This window comes from Falco biarmicus, chromosome 7 (genome assembly GCF_023638135.1).
Source record: "Falco biarmicus isolate bFalBia1 chromosome 7, bFalBia1.pri, whole genome shotgun sequence".
NCBI lineage: Eukaryota > Metazoa > Chordata > Aves > Falconiformes > Falconidae > Falco > Falco biarmicus.
Genome location: NC_079294.1, coordinates 50,099,479 through 50,112,897, shown reverse-complemented (window position 1 = coordinate 50,112,897; position 13,419 = coordinate 50,099,479). Strand labels below are relative to the sequence as shown.

Genomic DNA, 13,419 nt, shown 5'->3' with positions numbered 1-13,419 from the left:
ATCACTTATGGCCAGTGTTTTAGGAGCTTATAACTGTAATCAGGTAGGGATTATATCAGCATGATCCATATTAGCTGAACCATAGCAAAAAGCTTTTTTCTATTTGACCTTCCCACCTAGGGCATGACAATTAATAAAAGTGGTAAAACATGCAACAAACAGGTGCTGCTGAAGGTGGAGTCACTGTCCACTGCAAGCAGAGGATAGTACTTTGAAAGAAAAAATCATTAATTAGTGGAAGTAGATCCTTGTACAGTGCATTGTTATCCAGGATTATTTCATTAGGATCTGCTGACCCAATTTCTGCATTGGAAAGGGAATTACATTTTTTCACAGTTGGGAAGGGGAAGACAAAAAAAAAAAAATAGAAATCAATAACACAGATTAATCAAACTTTTTAAAATATGGTTGCAGACAAGAGCAGGTACCTGTATTGGTATCTCTACAAAAGCCAGATGAAATGAGGACCAATCACAAATATGTAATCATGTCTCCACTAGAATCGGATTTTGGTTCCTTTAGAATACATAATTCCTAATTAAAACATATGGAATCCAGCTAATACAGTCTCATGACTGAGGGATTTAGTGAAGGGCAGGAATTATTTTTATTACTGCTACGATGGTCCCCTCTGTCACAGGTCATCCCTAGCTTACTCCTCTGCAATCACTCTGGAGATAGCTGACTCAGATAAATTCAAAGAGCTGCATTTGGGAAGCTTCCCCAACACACGAAAGGATTCACCTCCTAATCTGTCAAAATCCAATAACATTAAAGCAACTGCAACCTGCTTACAGCTCAGCAGGGCTCTCTGAGCTGATGGGCCGGACCCACCGCCCAACACCAGACAGGCAGCAGCGAGGAGGGCACCAAACAAAATCCCACCTCAGAAGTGGCAGCAGCAAAGATCTCTACTGCTGAGATACTTTTTGCCCAAGCACTGCCAGCTCACATGACCCAAGTGGTTCAGCCCCCCCAGGACATTACCCTTCCCCACAGCCGCAAGTAGAGGACCCTCTGCACAACAGGGGATGCATCTCCCTAGGGCCCTGCTCTCTGCTTCTCATCCTCACTGGCACAAAAATACATCTCAACACGTCTGACCTTTGAGATCCTTTATAACAAAACACTACCACAGGTGTGCTCAATACTTTGCCCCGATCACCTTACAGCCACTCACCTGTGTGTCTCAGATTGGCAGCTAGTCTCTCAGGAGGCCTCACAGTAGCCTTCTGGAAGGGAACAATGCCACGAGCTCCTATTTTCAATGCCAGGGGTAGAGGAAAGAGCGCCCCAAAGCCACCCCATAGCTAAGACAACCCTTCTACTAGCACTGAGCCTACAAAACCACCACAGGCAGGTGTTTTCCCTTTCTTATAAACTCCTCTCACTTGCTAATCATTTCCATGTGCCAATCAAGTAATGAGCGAGTCAGGGAGCAGCATCACATTTGCTGCGTATTGCTAGAGAACAAGATCACCAGAGGAGTTAAAGAAGCCCCTTCTGCTGAGGTCACAGGCAAAAAGTGACCCTCACAACCTCCTGGAAGCAAAGGCTCAGGTTACTGTGGAAGGCACCTTGTCCTGCCCAGGAAGGAAGGAAGGAAGGAAGGAAGCGATGCAGTGGGGAGAGCTCTGCTCCCCTCCCAGCATGGACACCTGCAACAGGCATTTCGCGACCAGCCACCCTCCTCCTGCACGCAGCTCGCCTTGTTGCTAATGGGATATGCGTGTAAGATCCTCTGCCAGGTTATACCAGCATTATTTTTTAAACAGGTAGCTGCTTTTTCTGCCTGTTACACTGCTGGAGAGAAATCCAGATGCCAGTATTCCTGCTCGTGCCAGCCCAAGCCGTTCCTGCAGAGGCAGGGATGGCCAGCACATGAAATCACCCCAGGGGAATGGCTCTTTCCATGCCTGCAAGCACTTCAGGAGAAGTTATTTTTTCCTTTCTTTCCTTCAGTTTCATCTCAGTGAATAAGATTTTAGTGCAAGTGCAGCAGCTGCAATAGGCCTCTGCTTTCAGTGTTTTGGGACCTGCTTGTTTCTTGCTATTTTTGTTGCAAAGCCTGTTGAGAGAGGACTACCTCCTTGGCGAAGTTACCTGCAGCTTATGCCACCTGCTGACAAAGGCTAATGCACCTCCTGCTTGCCCTGTCACAAAGTCTAAGATGCTACAACTTGCCCATTGCCTTTAATCCCACAGATAATGGCATAATGAGATCCAGTGGCTGGGGGTTGAACCTAAAATATACACTTAATTTGCCATTTCAGTGAAAGCAGTTAACGAGCAGGGATGGCTTTGCAGGGAGCGGGGCAGCCTCTTCCGCATGGGCAGGCTACATCAAGACCAGATACAGCTCTGGGAGACAAGACTGAGGTCAACTGTAAATTAACAGGCTCGCTGTGAGGGTCAAAAATAACAACACTGGGTCCAATTGCATGGTCTGGTGCGAAGGAGGCCAAATGAGATGGGCCAATGAGTCCCCTCTGCACCCATGAACTTTCTGAATCCTTCTTATCCAGTGGGGGGGAAATGGCAAGGACTCCCTTTGCCATTTTACCATGGCTGATTCTTAATCAATAGCAGGGCTGGCAGTAGCTCTTGTGCAATACCACTTTCCCCAGAGCTGGGCCCTCTTCCCCTGCAATGCTCCCAACCCCTGCTGGTCTCAGAAGAATTGAGCCCAAAGCTCCACATAGCAATTCAAATGCATCACCAGACATTAGGCCACCGGGTTAACCACTGTTTAATTTCGTCACATTTGTTTGTGAGTTATGTACGTGCCTTTCTTTTGTCAACATCTCTTTTTAGAAAGGATATTGATTTTGTTTTCAAAGGCTCTCGAAAATAAAATGAATGACTACATTCTAAGGAAGAGTCATTTTCTCAACAGCTGTAAATAATTTATTGTTCGCAACCCACCCAGATCAAAAGATACTTCATCAACTGATGTGGCAAAATCTGTTGCAAGCTGCATTTCTATTATCTCAGATCCAATTAACCATTTGGAGCAGACTAAAACATAACTAGATCAATCCAGAATCAGATTAATATCCAATCCATAATCACATTAATCACAATCTGTCCATAATTAGCCATCAGATAATCCCATTGGACAGGAGGTGACATGCAGTATCCCATTATCTCATTAATTATCTATTTTCAGTATCAGACATTGTGCCCAAACACCAGGAAATGTTTTTTAAAGGAAAAATGGACAGGGAATTCTCCTTTTGCTACATCCTCCCCACTGAAGCCCCCAATGGTACGATGTTGGAGTTTTACAACATTTCTTTGTTTTTACATGTTCTGTTAGAACCAAGAGCTGTTTTTCTGAGAGATGTCATCTTTTTAAATAAAATATGATTATCTTAGGAAGATGGATAAATAAAACATTTGTTTCATGTGAACAAGTTTATGAAAGAAAAGAAAACCCTTCATCAAAGGTTTTAATGGTAACATGATAACAATAGCTTTGCAAAGCTAAATCTTATTGCAGATGGTTCCTGTCCTTTTTTGTAATGTAAGTGAAATTGTGTTCCATCTGTTTTAATTTTATAATGGACTTAATCCATGGCTGGCTCTGAAAGAATCAGCATTTACTGCCTTTGCAATCTGCTGCAAACAAAAAAATTGTTACCGTTTCCCCTTTCTAGAGAGAACTTGTATTTCTATTTGGGAGCAGAAAGCAAAGAGTTGCTCTGCAGAGAGCGTGAAGTGCTGTCAGCTGGCCTCGCCCCACAGCCAGGCAGCCCCTGCCAGCTCTCGCACCAAACCCAGCCGGAATTGCCCCGAAAGTCATCGGAAACTCTGGATACTGGGTGGAGGAAAGCAAGAAGTAATCAGTGCAGAAGGAGAGACTGCATTTGGGTTTGACTAGCAAATGCTTCCAGCAAGCAGTTCCAAGCGACCTGAAAGTGGTTTTCCAGAAGTCCCTCCTGACCTGAATTATTCTATGATTTTACGATGCGCTTCCTTACCCCCCCTCAAGTGAACCAACAATTAACATGTTTGTAAAACATGGTGGTATCAGGCTGGTTTTATGCCTTTTGGCATTACCTGTAGCTGTTTTGTACATCACCTAGAGGAGGTTCAGGGCTTTCACCATTTCCCTGGGTTTTGGGTTTGGTTGGTGGTTGGGGTTTTTTTTGGCGGGGGGTTGGGGGGGGGGGGGGGGGAAGGGGTTGGGGGTGTTCTGCTAAACTGCCTGTGCTGCACTGCCCACGCTGTTCCTACCTGCCCAGTCATGAACTGAGTCTAGTCCCAGCATACCTGCCTGATGTCAGTGCACTGCTCTGTACTGTCACAGGTGTGTCTGCAGCACAGCTTTGTGCCAGTTTGGAAAAGTTTGGCTGGCTCGGCTATAACCTAACCTTCTTATTCCTAAGCTGGTGGGAGGTTTGGGAGAATAGAGAGGACCCTGCCCTCAAGTGAGAAAAGGGTGATGCAACGTGGAGCATCCCTGCCAAGCTGCTGTATTCTTAGACGTGTTGCATTCTCCTATCACTGACATTTTATTTTTGTGTTTTATTGTTAACACATGCAGATACTGACTCACTCAGGACTCCATGGATTCTAGCTCAGACCGAAGTCACCCTTCTGCACCCCTTTCCTGCCAGGCTCCCAGGCATGGGCAGGACACCCTGTGCCACCCCACAGCCGCAGCAGCACTGTGGCAGTTCCCATCACCCGTCCTATGAGGTCACCCCAGCTTGAAGAGCCAGCTAAACTTTTCCAATGCCCTTTGTGTCACTCACCACCAGCTCAGCTCTGCTGCTGGCAAGTGAGCCACACTAACAGCAGACCACAAACCCCGACAGGCGCCACAGCCACCCTGCCACTGCCACACAGGCAGGGGACACATGGCCTCACCCTGCCCTGAGGAGTCATTGCCACACCACACCTTGGCACATGCAGGGGTGCCGAAATCCCTGGCAACACATGCCCCTGGCGGGTACCCCAAATACCATCCTACTTCTCCCCTCAGCTCTTGTGCAAACTTGAACATTTGGGGTCCTCAAAGGTGTAGCAGGGGCTGTGGCTGGGCTGTGGAGAGTGGGTCAAATAGCCAAATATCCAAATTGTCCTCTTCTCCTCCTCAGCTTCTGGGGTTTCGTATCTACTAGGTGCCTGACATACAAAAAACCAAGTGCTTCAGCTGGCTTCCCTCCTCTGAGCAAAATGAGCACAGCTCGCCCTTCCTTAGCCAAAACTTACAGTCACTATATCCTTTCCCAGGCTGTACAGGTTGGTCTATACCTGTCAAATTCTGTGTGTAAAATTAAAAAGTTGATTGCATGGAGGGGAGGGACAGGACTGAAGCCCCAAGACAGCAGCAATCTCAATTCCAGTATGTATGGGCTGTCACGGACCTTTGGAGAGACTCGTGCCACTGAGCTGTGAAGTCTTTGGGAATTTAAAACTGAGGCAAAGGCCACTGAAAGGCTTTCCCTATTTTTCAGCTAATGCACAGGAAGCCCATGGAGACTTGGGGGGGAGGAGGGGGGGAGCGGAAGGGAGGAAAAATTAATGGAAGGGATAAAAAAGCAACAGGAGAAGCTGAGCTGCAGGAGCAGCACAGGATCAGGTGCACGAAAATGAGGTAAAATGCTATTTTTTCGCTCCGATTTCAACTCATCGCGCGGCTGCTCGTCACGCGTCTTCTTCCCTGCAGGGCCGCCCCGACGATGCCGGCGGTCCCGTTCGCGTCCGTCGGGGCGGCCCTCCCGCCCACGCCCGCCAGCAGGGAACCGCTCTGCGGACGCGCAGGTCCGCGCCGGCGCCCTTGGCGGAGCCCCTTTCCCGTCGGCCGCGAGGATGCGCCCCCGCGCAGCGCCAGGGACCGTCCCGCCGCCCCGTCCGCAGGCACCTGCCCTCGGCACGCCGAGGCGCCGGGAGAAGGGACAACGAAATGAAAGGGGAAAGGGAGGGGAAGGAGCGGGAAAGAGAAATAAAAGGAGAACATAAGGGCGAGGCTAAGAGTCCAGGAAAATAGCAGGGGACACAGAGCGGGCACAGCCACAGTGCATCTCCGCCCCCTCAGGCTGCCGGCGCCGCCGTCCCCTCCGCGCACAGGGCTGGGGCGCACGGCGCCGGGTCCCGTGCCAGGCGGCCGGAGGGTCCCGCGGGCGGCGGCGGCAGCCAGGTGGGTCCCGCGGCCGCCCCGGGCACAGGGGCGCGCCTCCGCCGAGGAGCTGCCCGCCCCGTCCGAGCCGCCGTCGGGCCGCGCCGGGCCGGGCTCCCGCGGGGCTGCGCGGGGACTCCGCGCCCCGCCGCGCGCCACCGCGCGCCCATTGTTCGCCACGGCCAATCCGCGGGCGCCCTCCCCGCGGCCGCCAATCGCCTCTGGGGGCCGCGCGGTGAGGTCAGCGCCGCCCCACCGCCCCCCGCGGCCGCTGCGCGCTGACATCACGGCGCGGCCCGGCGGGGCGGGCCCGGGGGGGCGGGCGCGGCCCCCGCCCCGCGCGGCGCGGGTAGTGGTGGAGCGGCAGCGCCGCATCCCGCATCGCGCGTCGCGGCCGGTGCGCAGGGGGCCGCCCGCATGGTGGACATCCTCCTCCCGCGGCCGCTCCCGGGCGCCATGGGGGAGCCCTCCAAGAGTAAGTGCGCGCAGCGCGGCGCGGCGCCGGGGCGGGCAGGCGCGGCGGGGCGGGCGCGGGACGCTGCGGGGCCGAGCTCCGCGCCGCCGCTGCCGTCGGGCGGGCTGGCGGCCGCCGCGCCGGCCCGGCCCCGCGGGCGCGGTGACAGCGCCGGGAAGGGCTGCGGCACCGCGGCGGGCGCGGGCGGCTGCGGGCTCGGCCCGGGGCATCTCCGGTGCCGCTGTTTCCGTTCGTGCCCGGCGCTGCCCTGCCCCGCTGGCTCCGCTTCTTACCGAACGCCTGCCCCTTCGGCTATCCGCGCTGCTGATCTCCTTTCTTTCCGCTGTTTCCATTTCTTTCTCTCCTTCCCGCTGCTTGCTCTTTCTCGCATTCCCTCTTTCTCTGCCCGCGTTACCGTTTTTCTCTCTGTCTTCGTTTCTTTCTGCCTGTTCTTCTTTCTTGCCGTGTTTCTTTCCGTGTTTCGGTTTGCCTTTCTTTTTTTAAATTTCTCTTTCCGTTTTAATTAAATTCTTTCTCTTTCTGTTCTTCTGTTTTTGTTTGGTTTTATTTCTCCGTCTCTTCGATTTTTTGTCTCTTGCCGTTTTCATTTGTCCATGTTCCCATTTAAAGTGTCTCTGGGTTTTCGGTGGTTTTGTTCCTTTCCATCATTCAGTTTCTTTCTTTCTTTCTTTCTTTCTTCCTTCCTTTCTTTCTTTCTTTCCGTTTTTCCTCGGCTTTTCTTTTACTGTTTCTGTGTTTCTGCTTTGGTTTCCTTTTTCCGAAATTCTACTTTTATGTCTCCGGGTTTCGGCGTTAATTTCCCTCAATCAAAATTCTGGGGTTTATTTCTGGCTGTATTTATTTCTCTCCGTTTGTGTTTCTGTCCTTTATTTCTCTCCGTGTTTCTGTCTTTATTGATCTTTCTTCCTATTTTACAAAAAGTAAAAAAAAAAAAAGAGAAGGAAAAAAGGAAAAAAAAAGGGAAAAAATGTTGTTTTTTTAAAAAAAGTCTTTCCCTAATTCCTGGTGCTTCTGCTCTTGCACACCGCTGCCCCTGACCGTGCCTCACTCGCTCCCGGCAGGGCGGCCGGGGCTGGCCCTGTGCGCGGGCTGCGGGGGCCGCATCCAGGACCCTTTCCTGCTGCGGGTGTCGCCGGACCTGGAGTGGCACGTCGCCTGCCTCAAGTGTGCCGAGTGCGGGCAGCCTCTGGACGAGACCTGCACATGCTTCCTGCGCGACGGCAAAGCCTACTGCAAGCGGGATTACAGCAGGTGACCCCGAATGCGCCGACGCTCGTTAAAAAAACCAAACCACCAAACCAAAAGCCCGAAAAAGCACTAAAGCCCCCTAAGACCCCCGAATTTCCCCCAAACGAAAACCCGACTCTCGGCCGCTGCCCGCCCCCACGGCGCCGCCCGGAGCCTCCCCGACGGCGCGGCCGCGGGCCCTGACTGCGCGTCGCCTCCCCGCAGGCTCTTCGGCATCAAGTGCGCGCAGTGCCGGGCGGCCTTCAGCAGCAGCGACCTGGTGATGCGCGCCCGCGACCACGTTTACCACCTGGACTGCTTCCGCTGCGCCGCCTGCGGCCGCCAGCTCCTGCCCGGCGACCAGTTCTGCCTGCGGGAGCGCGACCTGCTCTGCCGCGCCGACCACGGGCCGGCCCCCGACGGCGCCGCCGCCCGCGGGCCGCGCAGCCCCGCGCTGCAGCCGCCCGCCGCCGCGCACCTCGCAGGTACCGGCTCCCCCCTCCTGGGGCGGGCGGCGGGAGGGGCGGGGGGCCGGGAGGGGGCTGCGGCGGGCGGCCACCCTGACGGTGTGCGCCCTCCCCGCCTGCCGCAGAGCCGGTGCCCGGGCGGCCGCCCGCCCCGCGGCCGCCGGCGCACAAGGTGGCAGAGAAGACCACCCGCGTGCGGACGGTGCTGAACGAGAAGCAGCTGCACACGCTGCGGACCTGCTATGCCGCCAACCCGCGCCCCGACGCCCTGATGAAGGAGCAGCTGGTGGAGATGACGGGGCTCAGCCCCCGCGTCATCCGCGTCTGGTTCCAGAACAAGCGCTGCAAGGACAAGAAGAAGTCCATCCTCATGAAGCAGCTCCAGCAGCAGCAGCACAGCGACAAGACGGTGAGCGCCCGCCCGCCCCACCGGGGAGGGAGGTGGGGGGGGGAGCCCCGGGCCGGCGGGCTCGGACGGCGGCCGTACTGAAGCCCAGTGTGCCCGCAGAGCCTGCAGGGCCTCACCGGGACGCCGCTGGTGGCCGGAAGCCCCATCCGCCACGAGAGCGCCGTGCAGGGCAGCGCCGTGGAGGTCCAGACCTACCAGCCGCCCTGGAAGGCGCTCAGCGAGTTCGCCCTGCAGAGCGACCTGGAGCAGCCCGCCGCCTTCCAGCAGTTGGTGAGCCGCGCCGCGCCGCGCTGAGCCGCCCCGTCGGGCCGCGGGGAGTGGGCAGGCCCCGCGGCCCGCCGGGCTCGGGCGCTGCCGGAGGGGGCCGGGGCGGGGGGAACCGCGCCGGGTCCTCACCGCCGCTGCTCCTCCAGGTCTCCTTCTCCGAGTCCGGCTCCTTGGGCACCTCCTCCGGCAGCGACGTGACCTCGCTGTCCTCCCAACTCCCCGACACCCCCAACAGCATGGTGCCCAGCCCGGCCGAGACGTGAGGCGGCCCGGCCGCCCGCCGCCGCGGGACTTCCGCATGCCTGCGCTCCCTGCATGAGACACCCGGCCCCGGGCTGCTCCCAGAGCGCCGGACAAACGCCTTTGTTTTTTAATTATTCTTATTTAAAAACAAACAAAAAATATGTTACTGACGGCCAAAAAAGCACCGGGATCCTCGCTGCCTTCACCAGACCGGAGAGAGAGCCCCCGCCCTGGTTATTCGTTGTTTTGGGTTTTTTCCCCCTGCGGATTTCGATGTTTCTTTTCCCCAAAGAAACGCGGGTTTCCCCGCTGGACCCCGGCACGGTCACAGGCTGCCTTGCCCGCCGCTTGCGCTAGGGACGGCTTTTCTTCCCTTTTTTGGAAGGGAAAAGAAAAGGGGGGGGGGGGGGAATAAAAGAGAGAGAATACAAAAGGGGGAGAGAGACTCCCCCGGCGTGCGCGCCTTTCCGCGGCCGCGGAGCCGGCCTGGCCCTCCCTCCGCGGAGCCGCGTCGTCCAGTCTCATCTCACGCCGATGCCTCTCCCGGGCCGCGGCGCCCGGCCCCGCACCATCGCTGGAAAAACGGGACACGGAAACGAGACTTTTTAACGGGAAAACCAGTACTAATAATGTTAAATTATCAATGGACGGAGGACGGATTGTTTGAGCCTTTAACGAACAAAAGTAAGTTATTGTTATTTATTGTCAGAGTCAGCGGTTGGATAGTGGGATTAAATATTTTGGACTTAATAAAAAAAGAGAAAATAAGAAAAGGAAAGGATTGCAACGAAAAAAAGAAAGGTGGGGGGCGGGAGGGCGGCGGCGGGGCTCGCCGGGCGCGGAGAGGGTGCAGCCCCGGCGTTGCTGGCACGGCCTCCCCACACGGCGCTAATCGGCTTTCCCGAGCGGGGCCGCTTATTTATAGCCGGGGAGGCGGAGCGCAGGTTTCCCTTTCGGAGCAGCCTCCGGGCTCGGCCGGGCCGCGCCCGCACCTGCCGCGGTGCGGGGCCGCCTCGCCTCCTCCCCGGGGGCGGCGGGGGCTCGGCCGCGGGTACTGCCCCGGGGAGGCGGCGGCGCGGCTGGCCGTCCCGTCCCCTCGCGCGTATCCGTGCCCCCGTCTAGACGCGGGCGGCGGCTCCTTATCTGCCTTCGGCATCACCTGCGAGTGCGGGCGGCCGCCGCGGCTCCCGCTGCGTCCCCGTTACCCGGGCGGGAGCGCGCTCAGGGCCGACTCCCGCGGGATCGCCGGCCCGGGCAGCCTCACACCACACGTCGAGCCGCCCCTGCGGCCCCGTCCCCGGGCAACCGGGTCCGCACCCTCGGGGGGCGCGAGCGTAGCCGGGCCTACCCGAGGCACCTCGCCGAGCGGCGAGGGAGCGCGTAGCCGCGGCGCCGAGGTGGGAGCGGCTCCGCCGCCTCCGTGGACTGAGCAGGCCCCGGCCGGGCCCCCGCGGGCGAGCTGGCCCGCGGGCCGATCCGCAGCTGCCGTCGGGGGGCGCGGAGCAGCCCGGGCTGCCGGGGGCGCGCCCGCCGGGGAGGCGGAGAGGCCGCCTCGTCCAGGCGCTCTTCAGCCGCCGCCGCGGCGGGCGGTGCCCCTCGGCCCGGGGACAGGTGGGCAAGGGGGTCGTCTCCCGCCCTCGCCCCTCGGCCGCGGGGCCGCCCCAGTTACCTGGCTCCGGCCGGGTCGGGTTTTGGCTCCGGGGCCTGGACTGCAGCGAGCTGTTGCCGTCACCGGGGAGCGGGGCCGCGCGGACCGTCACGCCGCCTCGGCAGAGGCGACCGTGGAACCCGAGTCCCCGCGGAGGCCCCGCTCTCCCCTCAGGCAGCGCGGCGGCCCGCCGGCCGGCTCGGGATCGCCGCCGCAGCCGCCTCAGGTGCGGGCCGCGCCCGGCCGCGGGGGCCGGCGAAGGGGCCGCACAGCCGGGACCGGGGCCGCCCGCCCTCCGGCAGCGCCGTTCCCGTCGCGCCCGCGCGCCCAGCCCGCGCCCGCCGCCCGGACGCCGCGCGCCGCTGCCGCCCGCCCCACGCGCCGCCGACGCGCGCGGTTTGCGCAGCCCCCGCAGCTCCCGCAGCCTCCGCAGCCCGGCCCGCCGGGCGCTGGAGAAGACGCCGCGGCCCCTCTTTGTTCTCCCCCCCTGCCCGAGCCCCGCGTCGCTGGCGGCAGCGCCAGCACCAGCGCCGGCCCCGCGGGTCAGGCTGCAGACGGGATAAGTTACTTTATTACAAGATATACAGAACACGTTTGCTCCATTCGCCATCTTATTTCCGCAGTTCCGCAGGGCAAGTACCGCCACATCGCAGGGCAGAGAACACCCACATCATGACACAGGGTATGTGAATGAAATACACTCAAATTATCAAAATTACAAAACAGAACTTGAAAGTTATCTACAGTACATACGATATAAATAGTGCAAATTATGTATCTACAGCGTAAGTATTCAGGGTATCGGAAAACTTTCCGGAAGAGCCTTTGGAAGAAGGCGGTCAGCAGGAACTGCTCAGCGTGACGATGTTAGGGACTGTAAAACCAAACACAATGCTTATTTCTTCAAGAAGAACTGTCGAGCTTCTTCCCAGGACTGGCGGGGGAATCTGTTGGACAGCTCAAGATAATCTTGAGAATTGAAAAATTTTTCTGTTGAAGACAGAACATAAAATTACCAAGTTATTCCCTCTTAAGATGGCAATAAAACAAGAATAATGAACACGAAGCCAATTTGACATACTTTGAGTCATTCGCTCCCCTCCCCCTACCAAAAACTTCTCAAATCACGGGGTGACATTTCTGTGGAGCTCTGGACACTGAGGCTTGGCTGTAAAAATGGGAGCAGAGGGCTCTGATGAGCAAAGGCTTAGATTTTTAGGCTTCTGGATCAGGCGCTCTGCTTTATGCATCGGAACATTATGCACCTTTACACATTTTATATTCTTGGAGCTCCCGGGGACCAATGCAGCCTCATCTGGGTTCAGGCAGCCTCCACGGCGTGCCCTCCACTTAGCAGCAACTTTTTCCACAAAGGGTTGCAGAGAAGTTTTGCTCCCCAGTTCCCCCAAAGCTCACAGCACGATTACAAATGCAGCTTTTACTCCTCTGTGTACTGTGCTGGCGTGAGCGGGGCTCCACATGTGTGCACAGCCTTGCAGGGCCCAACCCTTGGAGGAGCACGCTGCAGCGCAGCACCCAACAGTGGAGCCTGCGCTTCCAGGTTTTATTCCCAGCAGTGTTACTGTTCCCATTTGTTTTCTGGGGACACCATCCTTCACATTCAAGTGATATAATGGATAAAATAATCCTGCTTATACTATTATTAAATCAGCTTTTTTGCAACTGGGGAATGTTTAGCAATCACGCTCACACGTCACCACATAGTCATCTTTGTTTAAAAGTTCACCCAGTTTGAACAGTGAAAATAAAAAGCAGTTTTCTGCTCAGATTTTAGATTTTTCTTGAGCAGATTCTCATGCAAACACAATCCTGGAAAGTCTGTTCTGCAGAACTGCACGAGGCTGCTTCAGACTAAGAGGTATAATGTTGACAGTAAAGATCTCCATAAAATTATGTTAATTTTATAATTTAGTTTTAAACACAAAGTTATGTTTTACACCTAGAGCTGCTCGTCTTCTGCCAAATGCTAGCAAAATGGTGGTGTATTTCTGCTTGCTGTTAGGAAGAAATGACTGGCCGAGCAACGTCCTTTATGCAAAACACGGGTGACTCAAGACCAGATACCCATCAACACACTTGAATTTCAGACATGTTTAACAATAGCCATCTTAGCTGAGAATCTTTCAAATGTGTAGTCTAAAGAGGTTAACTGTATTTTACACAATACTTACAGCAACGGGGAGGGGAGAATATTGCAACTTTTCTGCAAACAGACAAACTTTACAGGGTAATTACAGGACAGTATTTTACTAATTTTTGGCTCCCTGGGTATACTGGCATGTGTCCGCTTCTGCAACCTAAAACTTCTGCAGGTAACCCTTGTGACAGCTAATTATATATTTGCATACACAGTATCACATTTTAAGACATGGTATCACATAGCATTTAATAAAGATTAACAGTCTGAATTCCTGATATGATGAGCAGCAGACTGGAAGACATGTATGTTTAAGTCAGAATGTGAGCTACGGAGCCTCTCCCCGAACCATGAAATCATATTGCAATTTACTGTAATTCTTTCATGATGTGGACTCA

The 13,419-nt window shown here is 55.9% G+C and overlaps 2 protein-coding genes across 5 annotated transcripts in view; one reads left to right on the top strand and one right to left on the bottom strand.

The window, feature by feature from the left end:
- The first annotated feature begins 6,431 nt into the window (after window positions 1-6,431).
- ISL2 (ISL LIM homeobox 2) lies at window positions 6,432-9,973 on the top strand. Its single transcript, XM_056345650.1, has 6 exons — window positions 6,432-6,602; window positions 7,664-7,853; window positions 8,055-8,314; window positions 8,422-8,705; window positions 8,805-8,975; window positions 9,119-9,973. Exons 1-6 carry the CDS (start codon window positions 6,545-6,547, stop codon window positions 9,233-9,235), a joined length of 1,080 nt encoding a protein of 359 aa, XP_056201625.1. The 5' UTR covers window positions 6,432-6,544; the 3' UTR covers window positions 9,236-9,973.
- Window positions 9,974-11,406: 1,433 nt separating this feature from the next.
- The window catches only part of SCAPER (S-phase cyclin A associated protein in the ER), a 165,956-nt gene continuing 163,943 nt past the window's right edge, over window positions 11,407-13,419 (bottom strand). For all 4 annotated transcript variants that reach the window (XM_056345106.1, XM_056345109.1, XM_056345107.1 and 1 more), the window contains exon 32: window positions 11,407-11,853. In XM_056345106.1, coding sequence (XP_056201081.1) covers window positions 11,759-11,853 — 95 coding nt within the window. In that variant the 3' untranslated portion in view covers window positions 11,407-11,758. The remainder of the gene's footprint in view (window positions 11,854-13,419) is intronic.

Coding starts and splice junctions, on each gene's coding strand:
- ISL2 (XM_056345650.1), top strand. CDS start 6,545: ATGGTGGACATCCTCCTCCCGCGGCCGCTCCCGGGCGCCATGGGGGAG. Junction 6,603..7,663: donor CATGGGGGAGCCCTCCAAGA/GTAAGTGCGCGC, acceptor CGCTCCCGGCAG/GGCGGCCGGGGCTGGCCCTG. Junction 8,315..8,421: donor CGCCGCCGCGCACCTCGCAG/GTACCGGCTCCC, acceptor CGCCTGCCGCAG/AGCCGGTGCCCGGGCGGCCG.